At 50.3% G+C, this 19,585-nt stretch overlaps 3 protein-coding genes across 3 annotated transcripts; 2 read left to right on the plus strand and 1 right to left on the minus strand.

Annotated features, from left to right (window-relative positions):
- Positions 1-532: 532 nt before the first annotated feature.
- On the plus strand, positions 533-10,087 carry INPP5E (inositol polyphosphate-5-phosphatase E). Its single transcript, XM_084219523.1, has 11 exons — positions 533-667; positions 1,378-2,430; positions 3,922-4,045; positions 4,252-4,349; positions 4,905-5,029; positions 5,149-5,268; positions 5,640-5,747; positions 6,487-6,648; positions 7,188-7,303; positions 7,652-7,788; positions 8,790-10,087. Exons 2-11 carry the CDS (start codon positions 1,589-1,591, stop codon positions 8,920-8,922), a joined length of 1,965 nt encoding a protein of 654 aa, XP_084075649.1. The 5' UTR covers positions 533-667; positions 1,378-1,588; the 3' UTR covers positions 8,923-10,087.
- A 781-nt stretch (positions 10,088-10,868) lies between these two features.
- On the minus strand, positions 10,869-16,256 carry PMPCA (peptidase, mitochondrial processing subunit alpha). Its single transcript, XM_084219547.1, has 13 exons — positions 16,181-16,256; positions 15,814-16,016; positions 15,642-15,721; positions 15,260-15,342; positions 14,869-14,963; positions 14,623-14,723; positions 14,011-14,274; positions 13,707-13,799; positions 13,321-13,439; positions 12,808-12,898; positions 12,642-12,704; positions 12,133-12,277; positions 10,869-11,834 (listed from the first exon to the last, which is right to left on the minus strand). The coding sequence occupies exons 1-13, from the start codon at positions 16,231-16,233 to the stop codon at positions 11,665-11,667; spliced, it is 1,560 nt and encodes a 519-aa protein (XP_084075673.1). The 5' UTR covers positions 16,234-16,256; the 3' UTR covers positions 10,869-11,664.
- Positions 16,257-16,350: 94 nt separating this feature from the next.
- ENTR1 (endosome associated trafficking regulator 1) lies at positions 16,351-19,066 on the plus strand. The gene is made up of 7 exons (XM_084219469.1): positions 16,351-16,485; positions 16,562-16,753; positions 17,140-17,213; positions 17,340-17,451; positions 17,803-17,865; positions 18,476-18,612; positions 18,909-19,066. Exons 1-7 carry the CDS (start codon positions 16,357-16,359, stop codon positions 19,000-19,002), a joined length of 801 nt encoding a protein of 266 aa, XP_084075595.1. The 5' UTR covers positions 16,351-16,356; the 3' UTR covers positions 19,003-19,066.
- The last annotated feature ends 519 nt before the right edge of the window (positions 19,067-19,585 follow it).

Genomic DNA, 19,585 nt, shown 5'->3' on the forward strand with positions numbered 1-19,585 from the left:
TTCTTCTTGTGGTTATTGCTTTAATGAGTTGGGTGAAGGGACCTTTCCTGTTTGTCTGGGAATGATCTGTGTGAGGAAAGTGAAGTTTTTGGTGTTTGGAACAGCTTAATCGGTGCAGGTTTCAATGGAATATTGGGAAGAAATCCTTCCCTGTGAGGGTGAAGAGGCTCTGGCACAGTTGCTCAGAGAAGCTGTGGCTGTCCCATCCCTGGAAGTGTCCAGGGTCAGGCTGGACAGGGCTTGGAGCCTGTGGAAGGTGTCCGTAACCGTGGCCAAGGCTGCAAGCTGGGTGATCCTCAATGTCCCTACCACCCCCGGTCTGTGATTCCGTGATCAGTGTTTGCACTGAAATGTTCAAAATTGAAGCTTTAAGCTTAATATAGGCAACTTTTAAATTTCTTCAAGTGCAACACGTTTATTTTTAAGCTGTTTTTTAAACGCCGCCTTCATCCCGTGTCGTGACAGCCGCGACTTCCCGCGGGCGCTGCCGGGCGCTCCTCCGGCCGCCGGGGGGCGCTGCGGGCGGGGCGGGCCCGGCCCAGCGCTGCCCCCGTTGCCACGGCCGGGCCGGGGCGGCCGCAGCGGGACTGCCACCGCCACCGGCACCGAAACGGGCACCGGCAGCGGCGCTGCGGCCGCGGCTACTGGCGAGGAGCCTGAGGAACCGGTAAGGCCCGGGCTGAGTCCCGCCTGCAGCGGCGGGGAAGGGGCGGCCCCGGCGGGCGGGGGGCGCGGCCGTTGTGAGGGCGAGGGCCGGGGCCGGGGCCCTCCCGCCCGGCCGGGGGATGCGGGCGGCGGCCCCTCGGTGCCAAAGCCCGGCTCGGGGCTGCGGTCACGGCGTGTTGCCCTCCCGGGGCCGGGGGAGGCTGGTCCGCGGGAGCCGCAGAATGACGAGGTGTTTCCCCCGTGGAGAAATGTACTCGGAGGCCGGTCCCGTACCCTAAAGCCGCCCCTGGGGCATTTTCCCTTTGAGCGGGGTTGGTGCGAGGCAGGGAAGGGCGGCAGCGATCTCCCTGTGGCTGTGGGATCGCTGGAAATTTCCTGGCCTCGGGCGGCCGGTGCTGCGGGCTGGTCGTGCTGGTGACGCCTGTGTACAGCAAGGACAACGAGCTGTGGTTTCTGTGCAGCCTAAATTCCCTCTCCTGCTAACTGAGCACGCTGCCTTTCCTTAAAGAAGGGTGTACACAGCCATACAGGGCGTCTCTGCTCTGCTTTTGGGGTTAAAAACGGGAAAGAACAGTGATTTTCTAACAAGGTCACGTTAAGGTGTGAGTTGTGCTAGAGGGAGGTCCTGCAAGGAGATGCTTTCTGATCAGGGAGTACAGTTTGCAGCTCGATAACTTTTCATTCTTATATCTTTCTCTTGGGGGAATCCAGGTACCCCACGTCTTGGAATTTTGCAGACAATGCATCTGTCTGCACTTTCACCTGCCCTTCATTCCCAGCTAAAGGCTGAGCTGTCTGCAATTCCCATGCCTTGCTGGCTGAGTAAAGCCCTGTGAAACCCACAGGGTGATAAAGGGAAGGAAACTATGCATTGAGGAACTTTTCATCTGGAGCAGCACCCACAGCTGGTACCTGAGGGACAATGAGTACTCCAAATGGATTTCCGCAGCACTCAAGGCTGTGTCTTACTCGGAGCATGGAGGGTGGAGCAGTACAGGACCTGCAGGCAAAAAAAGCTGGAAAAGCAGCCAAAAAGGAGGCTGGGGGTGAGGGGACACCTCCGAAAATAGGCACGCCCATAAGTGAGACCTTAAAGCTTCTGCCAGAAGACCTCAAAGCTAATATGAAAATTAAATCGATCACTCCAAGGCCCCCTCGGAAGCCCCGGCTGGAACGTGCTGCATCCCTGGATGAAAAGAGCTGGAGGAAGTGGAGACGATTTAGGACAAGCCAGGAAAGTCTGACTGATCCCAACGAGACGAGCTCCTCCAACGGTTCCCTGCAGGAAGCGTCGCCCAGCCCTCCCACCAGGGGCAGGGCCAGCCCCTGCAATCCCTGCTGCCCGCAGGACTCCTTGCACAGTTCACCAGACGCCTTGGAAGCCAGTCCCGGGGGGAAGAGCAGGGGAGGCGCCTCGGACCTGGGCAAACGAGCCTCCGAGATCTCCAGTGCCTTTGGGGGGCTCCTGCGAGGGAAGGGGTTCGCGGGGGGCAAACCCCGGCTGTCCCAAATCATGCCGGCCCGCCCCCTGCCCCCCATGGAGCTCAACGTGGCCTCGCACTCCCTGAGGACAGCTAATAGGATCGACTCAGATTGTCTGGATTACCGACATTATTCTCAGCACAAGTTTGGGAGGGTGAGCAGCAGCCTCAGCGACTCCAGGCTGCAGGGCAATGGGACTCTCTATGACAATTCCTCCACAGACTCCATGAAATCCACCTTCAGCGTGCTCACTCCCATCCGAGCCAAGGATGTTCGCAGCAGGTAGGGCTCCCCCAGGTTTCTGCTGCTTTTGGGGTGTCAGCAGGGAGGAGAATCCCTCTGGGCAAGGGCAGGGACATTCTGAGCTCAAAAGCCATTCTGTATTGTTTAACCTGCTGTGAAGAGAGTTGGAAGATGAAGAGATCAGTACAAATACTCTTCATTTGCTCCTTTTAGCTAAGTGTTTTCATAAATACGAGTCTGGTTTGCTGTCAGTTTGCTTGTAATATTAACAGAATCTGGTTTGAGATTTAAGAAGTGGTGGCTGTGCATGCCAGCAGCTGGGGAAACTGTTTTTTATAAAAAATCTAAAAGTACATTGGGCTTGAACCAAAATGATGAATTACAGAAAAAAATAGCACCAGATATTTTAAATTGAGATTTTCGTGCAAAGCATTATCACAGTCCTGTGAGGTGCTGAGCAGAGGTTGCACTTGTTTGGTTTCTGGCAGGAACAAATTATGTGCTGGGAACTACTCCAGTATCCCACAGGAGCTCCTCTGCAGGAGGGAAAAACCTAATCATTGATCCAAAGCGTGGGAGTCAGTAGTAGAGGGGAAAGAATTCTGAGATAAATTAAAGTGTTACTAGCTGGTAAAAAAGCCCCAAAGATAGATTGTTACTTGTTTGCCACAAGGGTTTTCTTTCCCATTCCTCCCTAAAGCAGCTGGAGCCAGCTGGGTTGCCCAGAGCTCCCTGACATTATTCTCACATCATTATTTGCAGAGCTTAAGCAAGATTAAAAATGCTTATTCAACATGCAGTCCCTGTGCCAGCATCCCTCACCTCTGTAATCATGTCCTTCAGAGAGGCAGGTGCTGTGGGATGCATCTGTCCTTCCCAAAGGGGATATTTTGGGACCTCAGGCTCAATAAATTATTTTCTTGAAGCTGATTTGATGAGCTGTATTGAAGGAAGGATGTGAGTTTGAGCTTTTGGTTAGGAGAAACCTGATGCCAGAACACTGGGAATGGTGGAGCTGTTATTATGTTTGAAGTAAACTGAGCTGCTTCAAGGTACTCACATTTAATGGAATCACAGAATCCCAGAATGGTTTGGGTGGAAGGGACCTCAAAGCTCATCCAGTCCCACCCCTGCCATGGCAGGGACACTTTCCACTGTCCCAGGCTGCTCCAAGTCCTGTCCAGCCTGGCCTTGGGCACTTCCAGGGATCCAGGGGCAGCCACAGCTGCTCTGGGCACCCTGAGGTTATCAAACCAATTTTTGTTCTGTATCTGGATGAGTTTAGTGGGGCTGAAGACTTTGGATGGCTTCAGCCTTCTGATCGCAGAGCTTGAGCAGCATCAGCCTCAGCATCACCCTCGTGTCCTGGCTTTGGAAGGAACTTCAGGCAAGCAGAACAATTTATAAGTATTAAATTCCTTCTTCTTGAAGGCATATTCTTGATTACTTCAAGATTCAAACACTACACATCAATATCCCAGCTGCCATGCCCTTTCCTTAGATGCTCTTTTTTGGGTCTTCTGTCCACAGGAGCTATTTGGAAGGCAGCCTTCTGGCAAGTGGTGCCTTAATGGGAGCAGAAGAACTCAGCAGATATTTCCCTGATCGGAATATGGGAATCTTTGTGGCCACCTGGAACATGCAGGGGCAGAAGGTAGGTGCACAGAGGTCTGCACAGGTCCTTTGGCAGTAAAGTTACCCCAGCTCTGGGGTGATGTTTCTTCTCTTCAAGACTATGTTCCTTGTTCACCTGAGTCATCATCTTTGTCAAATTACAAGGTATTTTTTCTAGCAAAATCTTTGCATAACTAATACTGATTTTCTTTTCTTTCTTTTTGTTTTTAATTTTTTGTGTAAAAGGAACTTCCAGTGAATCTGGATGACTTCTTATTGCCAACAGATCCAGACTTTGCCCAGGACATGTATGTCATTGGGGTTCAAGAAGGCTGTCCAGACAGGTAGCAAAAACAATGTAATGAAGCATCTTCTTCTATTGTTAACTAATCATTTTGCTTTAAATTAGACTAGAAATAGTCTCCATTGTATTCCTAATATTTTTAATAATCAACCCTTTTAACAAGACTGAATTCTATTGCATGAACACCAGAGGAAATGGGATTTAAAGGAAAAAGTCACAGATATCTGTAAATCATAAAATCCCAGAATGCTTTGGGTTGGAAGGGACATTAAAGCCCATCCAGTGCCAGCCCCTGCCGCAGGCAGGGACACCTTGCACTAGACCAGGGTGCTCCAAGCCCTGTCCAACCTGGCCTTGGACACTCCCAGGGATGGAACAGCTTCTCTGGCATACAGAATTCCATCCTGATGGCAGAGCTCTGCCGATTTCTGTGGCACCTCAGCAGCCACCCCTTCGCTGAGTGCAGGGAGGTTTAGCTTATGCCTTGATGTTGTGTGTGAGAGGGGTTGCTCCGTGTGCACGAGGCTGCTCTGCTCTCCTGGCTGTTGTTGTCTCCTGTGCTGGCTATGTGATGCCCTGTTGTTCTCTCCTGCAGGAGGGAGTGGGAGATCCGCCTGCAGGAGACGCTGGGCCCCCACTACGTCCTGCTGCACTCGGCCGCGCACGGCGTGCTCTACATGTCCGTCTTCATCCGCAGGGACCTCATCTGGTTCTGCTCAGGTGTGTGGGGAGCTGAGGGCACTGTGCCAGCCTGGGCCCTGCCCTTCTCTCCCTCTCCTAACCTCCCTGCTTGATGTCAGAAGTGTTTCAGTAACAGCATCTTCTTTTCCTCCTTCTAGAGGTGGAGTATGCCACGGTGACAACTCGAATCGTGTCTCAGATCAAAACCAAGGGGGCTCTGGGAATCAGCTTCACGTTTTTTGGGACCTCCTTTCTCTTCATCACCTCCCACTTCACATGTGAGACATTTGCAATCTTGCTACCAGTGTCCTGGTTGAGGGAGGAGGGGAGGGAGTTATACAGAGGTGAAAAAGCAGGATAGGCTGAAGCCAAAGCTCAGGATTGCTGAGCTGAGAAGGATAAGGGAGGAGGTTTGTTTGGTAACAAACTTACAAAAGAACTGTGTTTATGGAGACAGGAATGAACTCTGCACCATTGTGTCCCTTTTCCCACACTTTCTGCCATCATTATTCAGTGCAGAGGCTCCCAGAGTGTCCCATATTATTTGTGGAAAATGTCTGATACCCTTTGGAAGCTCCTGGTATAACCAAAAATGATCATTGAATGAAAATGATTCACTGTTGGCAGTAATGGGGTTTCTGTCTTGCAGCTGGGGACAGTAAAGTGAACGAGAGGAAACTGGACTACAATAAAACCATTCAAGCCCTTACACTTCCCAAGAATGTTCCGGACACAAATCCATATCGATCCAGTTCCAGTAAGTGTGAAACCATGAGTGTGGGAGAGCCAGCAGAGTCTGGGCACTCTCTCAGTCTGCACTGGGAAAGAGACAAGAAGAGTGGTCATTTGGTCATTTGAGACTGTGTAAAAAGAAACAACGGCTTTTTTTGTCTGAGGATGGTTATTACTCCCATGATTTTTTTTCTTGAAATTGGGAATTTGAGAAAATAATTGAAGTAGAATAGAGAAAATTCAAAAGGGAATTTTTACATTATGTATTTTTTTAGCAATATGATAATTTTGGTTTAATTATTATTAATATTACAGATGTGTTTCACTTTCCAGAACAATTAGGAATTACTTTATTTCAAATTTAAGAGAATAAACCTTATGTAATTTTGCATGTACACAGGTCAGAGCATTGTTTGCCAAAGTCCATTATTGTTTCCTAATACTGTGCTGACAACTTGATACCTAGATAGATAATCAGGTCCTTTTACAAGGAAATTTAATATACTCTTTATCTGTAGTGTAGCATTAGCTTTTTGTGTTCCCTCTGGTGTTAGGTCCTATAAATAGTTTGGTCTCTTTTCAGCTTTTTTTATTGTTTTGAACATTTCTGTTCTGTTTTCTCCTGGGTTGTTAATTCCCATGTTCAGTGGTGATCACAGGTAGAAAACATACTCAATATCACATCTCCAGGTAGTGAAAAGAAATCATTTCTTCCTCAAACACATTCAGCAGCATCCCTTGAACCTTGTGCTGTGAATTTGCAGGTGATGTCACAACTCGGTTTGATGAAGTTTTCTGGTTTGGGGACTTCAACTTCCGGCTGAATAAGGATCGGGAGACGGTGGATTCCATCCTGAACCAGAACCCGGACACAGACGTGTCCAAGCTCCTGGTGTATGACCAGCTGACCAGCGAGATGAGTCGGGGTAGGGGGCAGCTGTTCCTCCCCCTCCTCTCCAGAAACAAACCTGAGTAATGTCAGCCCAGTCCCCATTTCCTGGAGATCTTTCCTGCTTCTTTTGATTAAGTTCCCTGAAGAAGGCAGTCAGTGGCTGTCAAATACAGTGGCAGTGTGTCAAGGAACCTGTTGCTGTAGCAGTTTGCTCTATTTAATGGAACTCACCAAGCCATTTGCTGCTGTTTCATCTGACTCCTCCATAACCTGGGCATCTTTCTGTCCCAGTGTACCGGGAATTTAGATTTGAACAGCATTTGCAAAGCAGCACAAGCTTTCAGTGGAAGGGGAAGTGCATGGACCAGTTCTTCTTTGTTTAATTGATCACTGACTAAACAGCCACTGGCTATTTTTTATCCTCTCCATGTCAGGACTGGAGCTTGCTCCCTTTCTGGAGCCCAAGCCCAGGTTTTTCTGGGGTGTACATGGCTGTTGTTTCTAGCCAGCATTAGCAGACACAGTTCTAAAGAGGGAGGAGTTTGTTCATGCCATTCTGCCCTTCCCTTACAGGGTCTATTTTCAAAGGATTCCAAGAGGCTGATATCCATTTCCGTCCTTCCTACAAGTTTGACATAGGAAAGGACAGCTATGACACCACCTCCAAGCAAAGGACTCCCTCCTACACGGTAAGGGATGATTTCCAGAGTCAAAGGGGGTTCAGTTGTGCTGAGATTTGTTGCTTAGGGGCAGCTGGGACTTCTGGAAGAAAGGATTGTGGAATGTGTGACACAGGGAGAGTTTGGCACAGGCTGTTATCCTTATTTTCCCTGCCTGAGTGGGCTCTCCCAGCTCAGAGCTGGCACAGAACTGTTGGGATCAGACAATGAATGGATCCCCATCCAAGGGCATGTTAACTTCACCAAGTGGAGGGTGATGAATGAATGGATTTGTCTCCTATGAGGCAGTGCTGCTTTCCAGGGTGGGTAATGTGCAGAGGGAGTCACCCTCACTGGCCCCTCTCCCCCTGCCTCCAGGACCGGGTTGTGTTCCGCAGCCGCTACAAGGATGACATCCAGGCTGTCAAATACTCCTCTTGTCCTGTCATCAAAACCTCAGACCACCGACCTGTGTTTGCCTTGTTTCGTGTCAAAGTGAGGCCTGGCAGAGACAAGTGAGTACCTCCTGCATCTCCACATGATTGATTGCTCCAGTGACCCCGGGGATATCCTCCTGTGTCTATCCCTGCAGCCTGCTTGGGTTTTACCCAGTACATGCTGGTGGTCAGAGCAGTAAGAGCTTAAACCTTGCCCTGACAGCTGAAATCCCTGCTGCCAGGTCTCTTAATCCTTCTGAGGGGGATAAACAGAGCCCACTGGAATTGAATGTAAATCTGTGTTTTATCTGAGTTGCAGCTCTTTGTTTTCCTTATCAGCATGGGCAGCTTTCCTCTTCTCTTCCTCTTTCCCTCTTTAGGATCAGTTCTGTTTTCCCTCCCCAGTGGTGGCTGCAGTTCAGCACAGCTGGATGTCAGTGGAGTATTTTGAGATCCTCCAAGTCCTTAATGTCCTGCATAGGCTGTTGTAGGTTGTTGTATTAGAACTCCTTAGGAAATTTGGTTTGGAATTATTCTCTTTTTTGCGAGTAACATGGTCAGAGATTTCAAAACCTGAATATCTAAAAAAGTGATTTCTCAAAATATTTGCTCAGCAATGCAATTACAATGGGAATTTTTGTCTCTGGGTACTAAATACCCATTAAATAGCAGTGTGTGATGGGCTGCTCAGGTTTCCTCTCTAAAAGAGACCGAGGTAAGATTGTTGAGATAAACCACATGAGTGAGTATACCAAGTTAGCAGTAACCTGGTGTAGCTTTTCAAATGGGTGGGTTTTAGTTCAGAGTCATTAAAAAAGTCCTCTATATATGAAAGCAGGTGAGTTCATACTAAAATTTAAAGTACATTTCCCTTTTACAACCAGCATTTTAAAGTATTGTGAAAAACCTTAACTTGTTGCTGTGGAAGAACAACTCTTGTTTCACCCACAGCAGTCACTGAATGCCTTAAGAAAATAAAAATCAGATTTGTGGCCTTTGTTGTATGAAGTAGTAGGGAAATGCTGGGCAAACAAGAACCTCTTTATGCCCTGACCTGCTGGCTTGTGTTCCTGTTGCAGCATCCCCCTGGCTGCAGGGCTGTTTGACAGAGATCTGTATTTAATCGGAATACGGAGGCGGGCCACAAGGGAACTTCTGAGACGCCGGGAACAAAAGGACCAAAGATCCAGCAGCATATGTAGCATTTCTTGAGCTGAAAGCTCTGCAGTGCTTGTGGCAGAGGTGTCCTGAAAGAGGATTTCAGACCATGGCAACCTCTGCAGGGAATTGTCTGCATAAGCACCTCTGGCAGCTGCTGTGGCTTGTGAAGAATGTCTTAAACCTCATCCTGGATTCATTTGCATGAGCTAATCCATGTAGCTCAAGTGCTTCTGCCTAAGAAAAGGAGCCAGTTCTTTAAGACATCCATCCCAACTGGTGTAATTGATTTATTTTTAACCAGACTATCTTAGGAAGCCACTGGGTGCAGACTCTTGGTTCCCCTCCACGCAGGGGCACAGCTGCTGGAACTGGCATCACCCAGAGCAGGGGACCTAAGAAAAGCCCACAGAAAGGTGAATTCTTTGTTTGTCTCTTTGGTTTGGTCAGATTAACTTTCATCCAGTGTGGGGTTGGGTTTGCTCCTTCTCTTTAGCCAAGTGTTGGTATTCTGTACAGGGAGTAACAGGGACCAGTTCATGGCAGTTGTGTGTATGGATGGTGCTCCTGTGTTGGGCTTTTTGGGTCCTCTACAGCAAATTGTTTGTGAATGTACTCCTGTACATTGAAGTGTAGAAACATTGCCTTTCAATAATCATTCTATAGGCCTTCTGTTACTAAGGGGGTAAATACCAAACTCTCAGGCCATATATTTGTCTGCTGAGACTGCTTGAAGCCATCCCTTCCTGAACTCACTTGTCCTCCCCAGGGCTGATTAAGCACTGCCTGCCTTCAGCAGCAGGAGTTGGAGTTTATCTGAGAACAGGCACTGTGTGATGCTTCACCAAAGTGATGCAAGTGAGTGCACCAGGGAGGTTTGCAGAGCAACTGCAGCCACTCAGCTCCACACAGCTCCATTACCTCCAATCACAGTCAATTCCTCTTGGTTTTATTTTTCCAGATCAGTAAACTGTGAATAACTTGCTATTTCTGAGGTAGTGTTGTCTTAAGGCTATATATACTACAAGGACCAGTATGGCACTGGTAAAATGTTAAGTACAGCTAATAATTAAGAACTCCTCATGGGCACAGATGGGATCATTAATCACCTTAGGACCTAAAACATCATGCAAACACCTTGGAGGAAGTGCTGCTGACTATGCAACCTGTCCAAGACAGGCTCCTGTTCTGCGGTACATTTATGGCACTGACCTGTCTGTAGCCATCAGGTATTTGGATTTCCTTTCTTTTTAAAGGAATAAATTAATGCAATACCTTAAGTAAGAACCAGCTTTTATTGTTGTCAGAACCAGAGTTCTTTGTGTGGTGTGTGTTTGGGTGACCGGGGCCATGTCTTCAGCTGGAGGGGTGGGACAGATTTCTCTGTAATTGTTTGCATTGAACAGAGCATGCTCCACTGGCCAGCTCAGGAAACCCGTGGCAGATGAATTTCAGAACTCTTACTACTTGCTCAGTTGTTCAGAGGTCTCTTTATTTCCTCACAAGCATACACAACAACTGAACATAACTTCCACACTGTGGGCTCTGCAGGAAGCAATGCAACGTTTGAGTTGCATGAGGAAAGGATGGGGTAAAGCAGGTAACAGCAGCCTCACAGTGCTCTGCTCCCAGCTGCATTGCTCCTTACCAAACACATCTAGCAGTGAAGAGCTGCAGTGCAGCTGTCTTGTGTTTTTAAACCCATGTATTAGGGGGTTATATAAATCCAGTGCTTTATTCCTTTTGAGTCTCCATTTCTTTAGCATGTCACACATGTGGCATTTGGCTTTCTGTGACGTGGTGTCAGTCAAGATTGTGTTTCTAAATGTTGTGATTTTGTTATCTTGACTTCCAGCTGAGCCACATCTCTGCTGTGAGACTGATTGTGTCTTCCTTTTGCAAGGCCTTAAGTCCATCTGGGTGACACTGAGGAAATGAGGCACGAGTTTAAGGTGCGGCAGCAGCAGCAACTCCTTTAATAACTGTTTGTAAAGCAACTCTTCAGGAAAAGAACTTTTATTCCTTAGCACGGTTCATGTTCTAGTGAAAAACCTAAAGAATAGGATCAACCTCATTCTCAAGTAAGTGTCCATTATGTACAGTACCTCTGCAGAGGAACTCCACAGAAAATTGGTTCTGTCATGGGGCTGCTTTCCTTGGAACTCTAGTAAGATGATGAAGTTATTCCCAGGTGGCTGATTCCTTGTCAGATGGTGAATTACACTGAAGAAATGGATCCATGATTTGTAACAAAATCTGGATTGCAGGAAACTTTTTGGCTAACTTCACAGGGACAGTAACTATTATTTTCCTAATTCAGTTTGACCAAGTCTTAGTTCACCTTGGTAACAGTTTTAAATATTCTCTGAATTCAGACATGTAAGCCAAGCTGTTTGAGGTGCCACACATTCCTCAGGAAGAGCACAGTGGGGCCTCATGTGACAGCCCCACTTCCACTGCTGGGGTGATGAAAAGGCAGTGGCTGACTGCTGAGAGATGTGCTTTCACTGTAGTGATGAACATTCTGGCTTGCTATTCTCCCAAAGCCAAGGGAAGGGTGTCAACACCCATCTTCTCTTGTAACCTACTCAGAGGGTCAGACTCCTCCTGCAGGGGCAGCGCTGGCTCCTTACACGAGCTCTTCACAGTCCAGTGCTCCAAAGCAGCTTTGCTCAGCTCCATGGTTGCACAGAATGCCTGGGAGCATTGGGGGGAGGGAGGGTGGTACAGCAACATGAGAATGAAACAAAAACCATTAAAAAAGAAGGGATTGGAGGCCGGGCAGGAGGTGCTGCTCTATCGGAAGAGGCGGTAGAGCCGCGGGAGCCGCCCGTCCTTGCTGGAAAGGGCGGCCTGGATGTGCTCGTACGTGGGCAGGTCTGTCAGGTCACCCAGGGCAGCCACTGCTGGCTTCTTGTGCAGCATCTTAGTCACCACCCTCTTGATATCACTGGGTTTCACCTGACCTGCAAGGCAGAAGAAAGGCAGAGCTGTGACACCTCTATTGTGAACAGCACAAAGCAGCTTTAGGCCCATGCTCAGAAAACCAACTCCATATCTTCTCTACCATGATTCTTGTTTTCCCTTCCTTCTGACTAAAATAAGCCCTGTGCTGTTAATTGTGAAAGCAATTAAGCTCAGTTTGAAATGTATTTCTGTAGTATTTATGCCCCCAGACTTTCAGAGGTAATTAATCAGTGCTACAAGAATATTTTAACTGTACCCACAGTTCCCTCAAAGCAAGGCAAAGCATTGTCTACTCACTGATGAGGTCACAGAGCTCATGAGGTAGCTTCCTTGTGTTTGTTGCCAAAACCTGCCTCCCCACATCTTCAAAGATCACTGGCCGAGACTCCAGGTTCATCATGAGCATGGACTTGAGCTGTGTCTTTGCTCTCTCAAGTTCTACCTGTGAAGGAGCAGGAAATCAAAAAATCTTGTTGCTCTGTAGCACAAAGTAACATGGAAGAGTTCTGCAGACACCTCTCTCTTTGTGGATGCATTGCTAATGTTGCTGTATTCTTTTACAGAAATATATAACAAAATTATCTATAAAAATCCGTTCTAGCACAGTCAATGCAATGCATTCACAGAATCTCAGAATGGTTTGGGTAGGAAAGGACCTTAAAGCCCATCCAGTGCCACCCCCTGCCATGGGCAGGGACACCTGCCACTATCCCAGGGTGCTCCAAGCCCTGTCCAGCCTGGCCTTGGACACTTCCAGGTATTATTTCAGCTCAAAGACCATCTGCAAACTCAAATGTGCTGCTGACCTCTCCCACTGCTCCTGCCATGAGGATGAATTCCCTGGTGATGATTTCCACCATCTCCCGAACCTGGGGAAACAGATCATGGAGAGATCAGAACAATGCTTCTTGTGTCCACAGAACTCTGGGTTACTGTTTAAGGACTCCTGTCTCTGAGTACAGGACTCTGTACCTGTTTTGGATCTGCACTGGCATGGATACACAGCAGACCTGTGTCCTCATAGCTGTGATGGTAAGAGGTGGCATTGTACATCCAGTGGTGCCTGTGAGTATAAAACAGTATTTTAAAATTTAAAACCCAGAATTTACAATGCAAAAATTAAACATGGACAGTGAGCACTCTCCTAGTGCATTCTCAGGATTCTCAGCAGTGCAGTGAGGATTGTCAAGCCCTGCCTCTGACAATGTATGCATGTGGCATCTACTCCCTTCTCTCCATTTGAATCCTTGAATCCAGGACAATACAGAGCCAATCCTCCTAATATTCCCTGATTAAAGCATGGACAGGGCCAGCAGAAGAAAACACAACTCCGGTCACTTCTGCCCTTTACTTTCACCCTCTCAAAATGCCAACTGACACGCCAGTCCCACGTTCCAAGCAGAATAAACTGGTGGGGTTTGTTTTTCCATGGAAACCTGCTACAGGATTGTTTCTGGCAGCCCTTAAGCAGCAGGACAAACCCACCTGTTGAGCACATTGAGGTAGAGCCGGGTGAACATGCCCTTGCCAGGCCCTCCAGCTGAAAAAGAGCCACCACCTCCCATCATCATGTTCAGCACAGCAAAAGGAATGAAATCGTCCTCCTGCATTGGAACAACAAACTCAGGTCATGGCAGAGCTCTCAAGGGTCTGGGGTGAGTAAAGGGGAGGGGAAAAACACATCACAAGAGCAGTGAGAAGGGTAAAACCTTCAGCAAAGTGTCGTGGAAAATGCTGCTTGTTTTTATGGGCAGCAGCAAAAATGTCAGTGTTTGTGGAATGAGGCAGTGTTCCTGGGATTCCCCAAGGAACAGGTCTATGTACTCCAAGTACAGGGCATGCAAAATGAAGGATTTCAGATTAATACTTACTAAAAATGAGCAGCTTTCTAACCCAATCATGATGTGGGTGAGCTCTGGGATGGGAGTAGGGCCCAGACTCACATCTGACATGTCTTTTTCAACCTGTGGCAAGGGCAGACAGATCATTAACACCAATTTTCACAGCTGTCGTACACAGTTTAATACACTCCAAATAATCACCACGCCACCCAATTAACAGCTGTCATGGCCAGTTTGAAGCTCATACTCATGAAATGTAACTTAAGAAAAACAAAAGCCTGTAGAGAAATCAGCAAATCCCAGCAAGCTGCTGGCTGCCACCTCCAGCACGTACCTTGACGATGCCTCCGGTGTACTGAGCCACGGACCTGTCCACAGCCCTGCCCTGCCCCGAGCCCCACACGGGCTCCACCCCCAGCAGGTATTTCCTGGCACACTCCACCAGGTGCTCGTGCTCAATTCCCACCCCAGCCAGCACCATCCTGTCTGGGGTGTAGTAACTGCTCAGGTAGGAGTGCAGCACAGCCCGGTCGATTTTGTCCGTGTTCTCCACGGGGCAGAACCTGTTCAGTCCCACTGTGTTGTCTCTGAAGGCTGCCTAAAAGGGAACAGACACATTAAAGTCACAAACAATACTTGAGTTTTCCCTAAACCTCTTTTTGCTTTGGAATTAAGCCCACATCTAAGAGAGGAAAAGCTTAGAGTATTTCAACTCAGTAACGTTTTGTCACCCATATCAACAAAGGGAAGTTACAAACAGAATTATTTTTTAGTTTGGGTTAGAATCTTCCACATGTGGAGAATGCTGGATTTCAAAATGAAGGGACAGCCAAATTCTCCCATCACAGAATAACAGAAAATCTGGTTTTAGAACAGTCTGAAGGTGCCAAAACACAGGAGGAATGCAGCAGGAGGGAGCACGCAGGGTGGAATTGCAGTGTGTTACCGCATGGATCATTTCTGTCAGGAGAGGCTCTGGGTCAGGTCTCATGTTCAGATCCTCCAGCTCAAACCTGATGGCCATTCGGGTCATCTCAATTTCTTCATCTGTAACGAGACAAAACAAGGCATGGCAACCCCTACAGAAAACCCCCAGCTGCTGCAAGGTCACCCCTGAGAGAATTCTGAGCTCTTAGGAGTAAGCCATGTGGTGGAAATGTTTTTTTTGGGGCAGAGGGTTGTGCTGCCAGACCTGATAACCTGGGCTGCAGGGTTACATCAGCCAGCAAGTTGACCACGGTGTCCAGGCCTCTGGCATCAGCAGACACTGCATACATGATGGTGTCCCTGCAACACAAAACCAGCTTCTGCACTGTGACATCACTTCTGAGGTCACTCAGTGTCATCTCAGTATCAGGAAATCACAGATGAAGCTGTCCTAATCATTAAATGCTTCTGAAATGAAATAGATCTGAGTTTTATAATCCTTTCAGGCTCACTTTTGTAGCTTCCCAGCAGCCCAAACAAACAGATTTCTGCTGCTTGGGAACAAAAAGTGCCTCTTCCTGCCCCACACCAGGAAAAGAGATTCAAAGTGCTGCCAGTGCTGCAACACCCAGGTAAGAGCAGAAGGAGCAGCCCACCTCGATGCCTGGCAGTCACAAATGCCTCCATGCTTCTCTAAGGTGAGGAGAATTTCATCTTTGCTGCCAAACTGAGCTGTGGACTAAGGAAGAAGATACCAGTGTTATTAAATAGTAAAGCAATAACTGTTCATACATAACCCTTCAGTGTAACCCAGAGCATCTCCGGCATTCTTTCAGTCCAATAACTACATGCCAGCCTTGGAGGTGAAACCACAAAGACTTTTAAAATGTAATTACAGTCATGCTAATTAATAAGCAGTTAAGATTCTGTGACTCTGTAGATGCTGTCTCCACTGTTTAACAGCTGAGGTGCAGAGCCCTGTGGGTCAGCCCCCCTCGGCTGCTCTGTGCAGATTTGGGGAGCCCGGGCAGTACTCACAGAGAACGCCAGCTTCTCCAAGAAGTGCGAGATACCACTGAAATATTTCGCTTCGTGTCTCGATCCGGAATTCACCAGAACTGGAGCAAAGAAGAGAACAAACCAGCGTGACTTTTACACCCGGGGTGCTCACAACCTGCCCCGGCTCGGGGGCAGCCCCGCCGGTACTCACCGCCCACGGTGCAGAACTGCCCGAACTTATTCTGGGAGGCGACGCGGAGCCCGTTCTCCAGCACCGTCACCCGCGTCTCGAAGCGCTCCCGGCTCTCGGCCGCCGCGAACACGGCCTTGGGCACGCCGGGCAGCGGGCACGTCAGCGACACGCTGGGGTAGGCGCCGCCGCCGCTGTAGCTCCGGCCGGCCGCCAGCCCGCACCTGCGGGACACCGGGCACGCCGTCAGGGCTGCGGGCGCGCCGCTCCGCCAAGGCCGGTACCGAGCGCCGATCCCCCCCCCGGAGCGGGTGCCGCCCGTCCCCCCGCCGTCCCCACGGTGTCCCCGGCGCCGCGCCCTCCCCGCGCGGTGCCGGGCCCCGCTCACCGCCGGGCCGGGCCGCAGACGCCGCGCCGCAGCCACGCCATGGCCGCCGCCATCTTGCCGCCACCGGGAGCGTGGGGTCAGGGGGCGGGGCCGCGGGTGGGCGCGGCGGCGGAGAACGCGCGCTCATTGGTCCGCTCCGACGGGGAGGCCCCGCCCCGCGCCGCCCTCAGGCGGCCATGGCGGCGCCGGCGCTGCCGGTGGCGGAGCCGCTGCCGGGGGACCCGGCCGAGCCCAACCCGTTCTCCTTCCGCGAGTTCGTCCGCTCCAAGTCCCGCGGCGGCTCCGGCGCCGCTGCTGACACACAGGTAAGGCCGTGCGCGGCAGCGCGGCCGGGATCCGCCCCGTCACGCCGCCCGCCTCAGCCCGCTGTCCCCTCCGCAGGCGGCTTGGGCCGGGCCCGCCGTGCCCCCGCTGCCCGCAGTGCCCGCGGAGTCGGGGGACGAGCAGGAGGACGAGGAGGAGGAATGGAGCGAGAGCTACCGGCCGCTGGCCGTGGAGCAGGCCCACCTGGGCAGCGCCGGAGCCGCCCCGGGGCCGGGCCGGGTCCCCCCGCCGCAGCCGAGCTACGAGCAGGTGAGCGCCGGCTGGGACACAGCCTGCCGCCACCGACAGCTGCTGAGGAGGAGAATTAGCTCGGGAAAGGCGCGTTTCAGCACGGTCAGGTCCGGTTCTTTCTCTGTCCTGCTGCCCTGCACATGACCTGGGTGACTTCCTCGTGCTCCTGCCCCTTGGGGTCACGTTCATTTAGAATCGGCGGCATTAATTAGTCACGTTTACACTGGTGGTTCAGTGCCACGTTCCTGTGCCCCACAGTGGTTTCCAGATGGGTAAACTGAAGGTAAAATTAAGCTTGAATGTATTAGCAAGGACAGGGATTTCCTGATTCAATTCTGCTATTGATCTTGGATTGTGAAAATGAACCTCTATCCTAATAAGAATTTTTTATTTCTTTTTTTAAGCTAAAGGAAGAGAATGCTATTTTGAGAAGTAAGATCAATAAGCTTCAGATTCTGTCTGAAACTCAAGCAGACAAGTGCGTGAGAAGAATTCATTTTCCTTGTGACACAAAACCACGACATTCTTGATCCTCTCCCAGATTTCCCTCCTCACGTATTTAATGTTATGAGTGCTTACTGTGTGCCATCTCTTATTTTTTGAGGATGAGGAAGCTTGAGAAGAAGCTAGAGGAGAACAAAATCAAAGAAGAAAAAGAAGCACAGGATTTGGAAGCAATGGTGCGGCACGTGGAGCAGAATCTCCAGCTGATGACTGTAAGTGTTGGCTTCAGGTTGAGATCAGATGTCAGGAAGAAATTCTCCCCTGTGAGGGTGGGGAGGTTCTGCAGATCCCAGAAAGGAGCAGTGAGGAGGGAAGGAGGGAGCTGTTCCTACCTCTTAAAACATTCAGAACACGGGTGTGGTGTAACACAAACCTTATCCCTCCAAGTTCAGAGCTGGAATCACTCATTCCCATGTGGCTGAAGCTGCCTGGGTTATTATTATTATTATTTCTATTATTATTTTATTTTTATTATTAATATTTCAGGAACCAATTGATCATTATTGTTGGCATTATTATATAATTGTTTATTATTATTATTAATTATCTCTGTTCTGTTGCAGAAAAGGGCTGCCAAGGCTGAGAACAATGCTGCCAAACTGAGGCAGGAGAATGCACAGCTGCAGGTACACAGCAGCACTGCTGGGGCTGCAGGGACACCTCTCAGAGTTGAGCCAGTGCAAAGGGTATTGCAAGGGTTCTGCAGGCTCTGAGGAAAATGCTGGGTGTGTTTTAAGGCTCAGTAAAGGCTTGGGTGCTGTCCTGGCAGAGGCTGGGAGGGCCTGGATGGTGCCAGACTCCTCAGTGGTGATGAGCAATGGCCAGAAACTGAAATGAGGAACAGTTTCCTTCCATGGAGGCTGGCAGAGCTCTGAAGCAAACTGCCCAGAGAATTCAGGGAGTCTCCCTCTCTGGAGACATCCAAACCCACCTGGAAATGCTCCTGTCACCTGCTCCAGGTGACACTGCCGTGGCAGGGGAGCAGGGCTTGGACTGGATACATCCAGAGGTCTTTGCAACCCTACTGATTCTGTGGTTCTGGGCAGACACTCCCTGCAGGCAGCTGCTTCTGGGCTGCAGTCCCTGTTTATTGCATTGTTTATTGCGTTGTTTATTGCATTCCCTGTCCTTGTGTCAGGCAGTGATTACATTCCAGCCCATCAGCTGCTGTGGGAGCTGCAGAGTATCTGCTGTGGTTCCGGGGCTGTTTCTCATGGATTCTGTCCCTTTCCCCAGGCGGAGCTGAGGAGTTCCAGGCTGGAGAAGGAGGAGCTGCGGGCGGGCCGGGCGGGATTGGCCGCGGCCAGGCAGAACGCGGAGGCGGCGCTGCAGCTCCTGCTGCAGGTCACAGCCAGCTCCCGGGCATCCATCAGGTCAGCTGCGCTGGGACAACCCTCCTGACACCCTCCCAGGCACGGGCCACACCCTGGCCTCACAGATAAACTCCTCAGTGGGTGTTTTAGGGTTAAAATTCAGGGGTTTGTGTTCTGTGCCAGAGGAGCTGCTCCAAGTCTTTTCCTCCAAGTATAAGAATAAGTGGGAAGTGGGAGTCTCTGAGCTTCCAGTCCTGATAAAATGCTGCTTGATAAATCACAGAATGTGGGGAAACTCTCCCCAAACTGCCTGGCTGCCTGTCCCCACGTGTAACACTGCATCTCTCCCACTCCAGGCAGCTGCTCTCTGGAGCAGAGTCCCTGCAGCTCGTGGCTGATCTCCTGAAATCCATAGACAGAATCTCTGAGGTGTCAGAGGATGGACACTGAGTGACTCACACAGCACGGAGCACTTTGTTTTCATATGGAAACCATTACTAAAAAGTGAATTTTTGATACTTGGCCTCATTTTGACGCGTCAAACTGCAGACCTGGCTTCTCCATCGCCTTCCCGCGGTGCAGCCACAGCCCACAGATCCCTGAACCGGGAAGGGACCAGCCTGCAGCGCCGCTCCTGCGGGGCCGGGAGCGCGGCCCCTCTTCCCCGGGCACCCGCGATCCCCCCCGCCTGCGCTCGGTGCTCGGCGAGCACCGCGGGTTTGGCTGCGGCTCTCGCTGCCCTTCGGTGCTCTGGCTGCGGAGGGGGAAAGGCCGGCGGTGGCGGTGTGCCGGTGCCATTGAAGGCCGTGTTCCCGTGTCCCGGTGCCATTGAAGGCCGTGTTCCCGTGTCCCGGTGCCATTGAATGCGGTACCGCGGTCCCGTTCCGGGCCCAGCCCGGGCCGATCTCTGCGGATCCCGGGCCCGCCCCCCGGCCGTGCACGTGCGCCGAGCCCTGTCCCGATTGGCTGCGCAGTGTCACGTGCCGAGTCAGCTGACCAGCGCTCGCAGCAGCGATTGGCGGAGCGGGGGGCG

The sequence above is a fragment of the Fringilla coelebs genome (assembly GCF_963513975.1).
Source record: "Fringilla coelebs genome assembly, chromosome: 21".
Lineage (NCBI taxonomy): Eukaryota > Metazoa > Chordata > Aves > Passeriformes > Fringillidae > Fringilla > Fringilla coelebs.

Bases quoted from the DNA above. Each gene is read 5' to 3' on its own strand.
- ENTR1 (XM_084219469.1), top strand. From the start codon at position 16,357: ATGGCGGCGCCGGCGCTGCCGGTGGCGGAGCCGCTGCCGGGGGACCCG. The intron at 16,754-17,139 runs GTGAGCGCCGGC...TCTTTTTTTAAG, and splicing joins CGCAGCCGAGCTACGAGCAG to CTAAAGGAAGAGAATGCTAT. The intron at 17,866-18,475 runs GTACACAGCAGC...CCCTTTCCCCAG, and splicing joins AGGAGAATGCACAGCTGCAG to GCGGAGCTGAGGAGTTCCAG.
- PMPCA (XM_084219547.1), bottom strand. From the start codon at position 16,233: ATGGCGGCGGCCATGGCGTGGCTGCGGCGCGGCGTCTGCGGCCCGGCC. The intron at 15,343-15,641 runs GTGAGTACTGCC...CTTCTTCCTTAG, and splicing joins TGGAGAAGCTGGCGTTCTCT to TCCACAGCTCAGTTTGGCAG. The intron at 13,800-14,010 runs GTACGTGCTGGA...CCCTTGCCACAG, and splicing joins ACACCGGAGGCATCGTCAAG to GTTGAAAAAGACATGTCAGA.
- INPP5E (XM_084219523.1), top strand. From the start codon at position 1,589: ATGAGTACTCCAAATGGATTTCCGCAGCACTCAAGGCTGTGTCTTACT. The intron at 5,030-5,148 runs GTGTGTGGGGAG...TCCTCCTTCTAG, and splicing joins CCTCATCTGGTTCTGCTCAG to AGGTGGAGTATGCCACGGTG. The intron at 5,269-5,639 runs GTGAGACATTTG...TCTGTCTTGCAG, and splicing joins CATCACCTCCCACTTCACAT to CTGGGGACAGTAAAGTGAAC.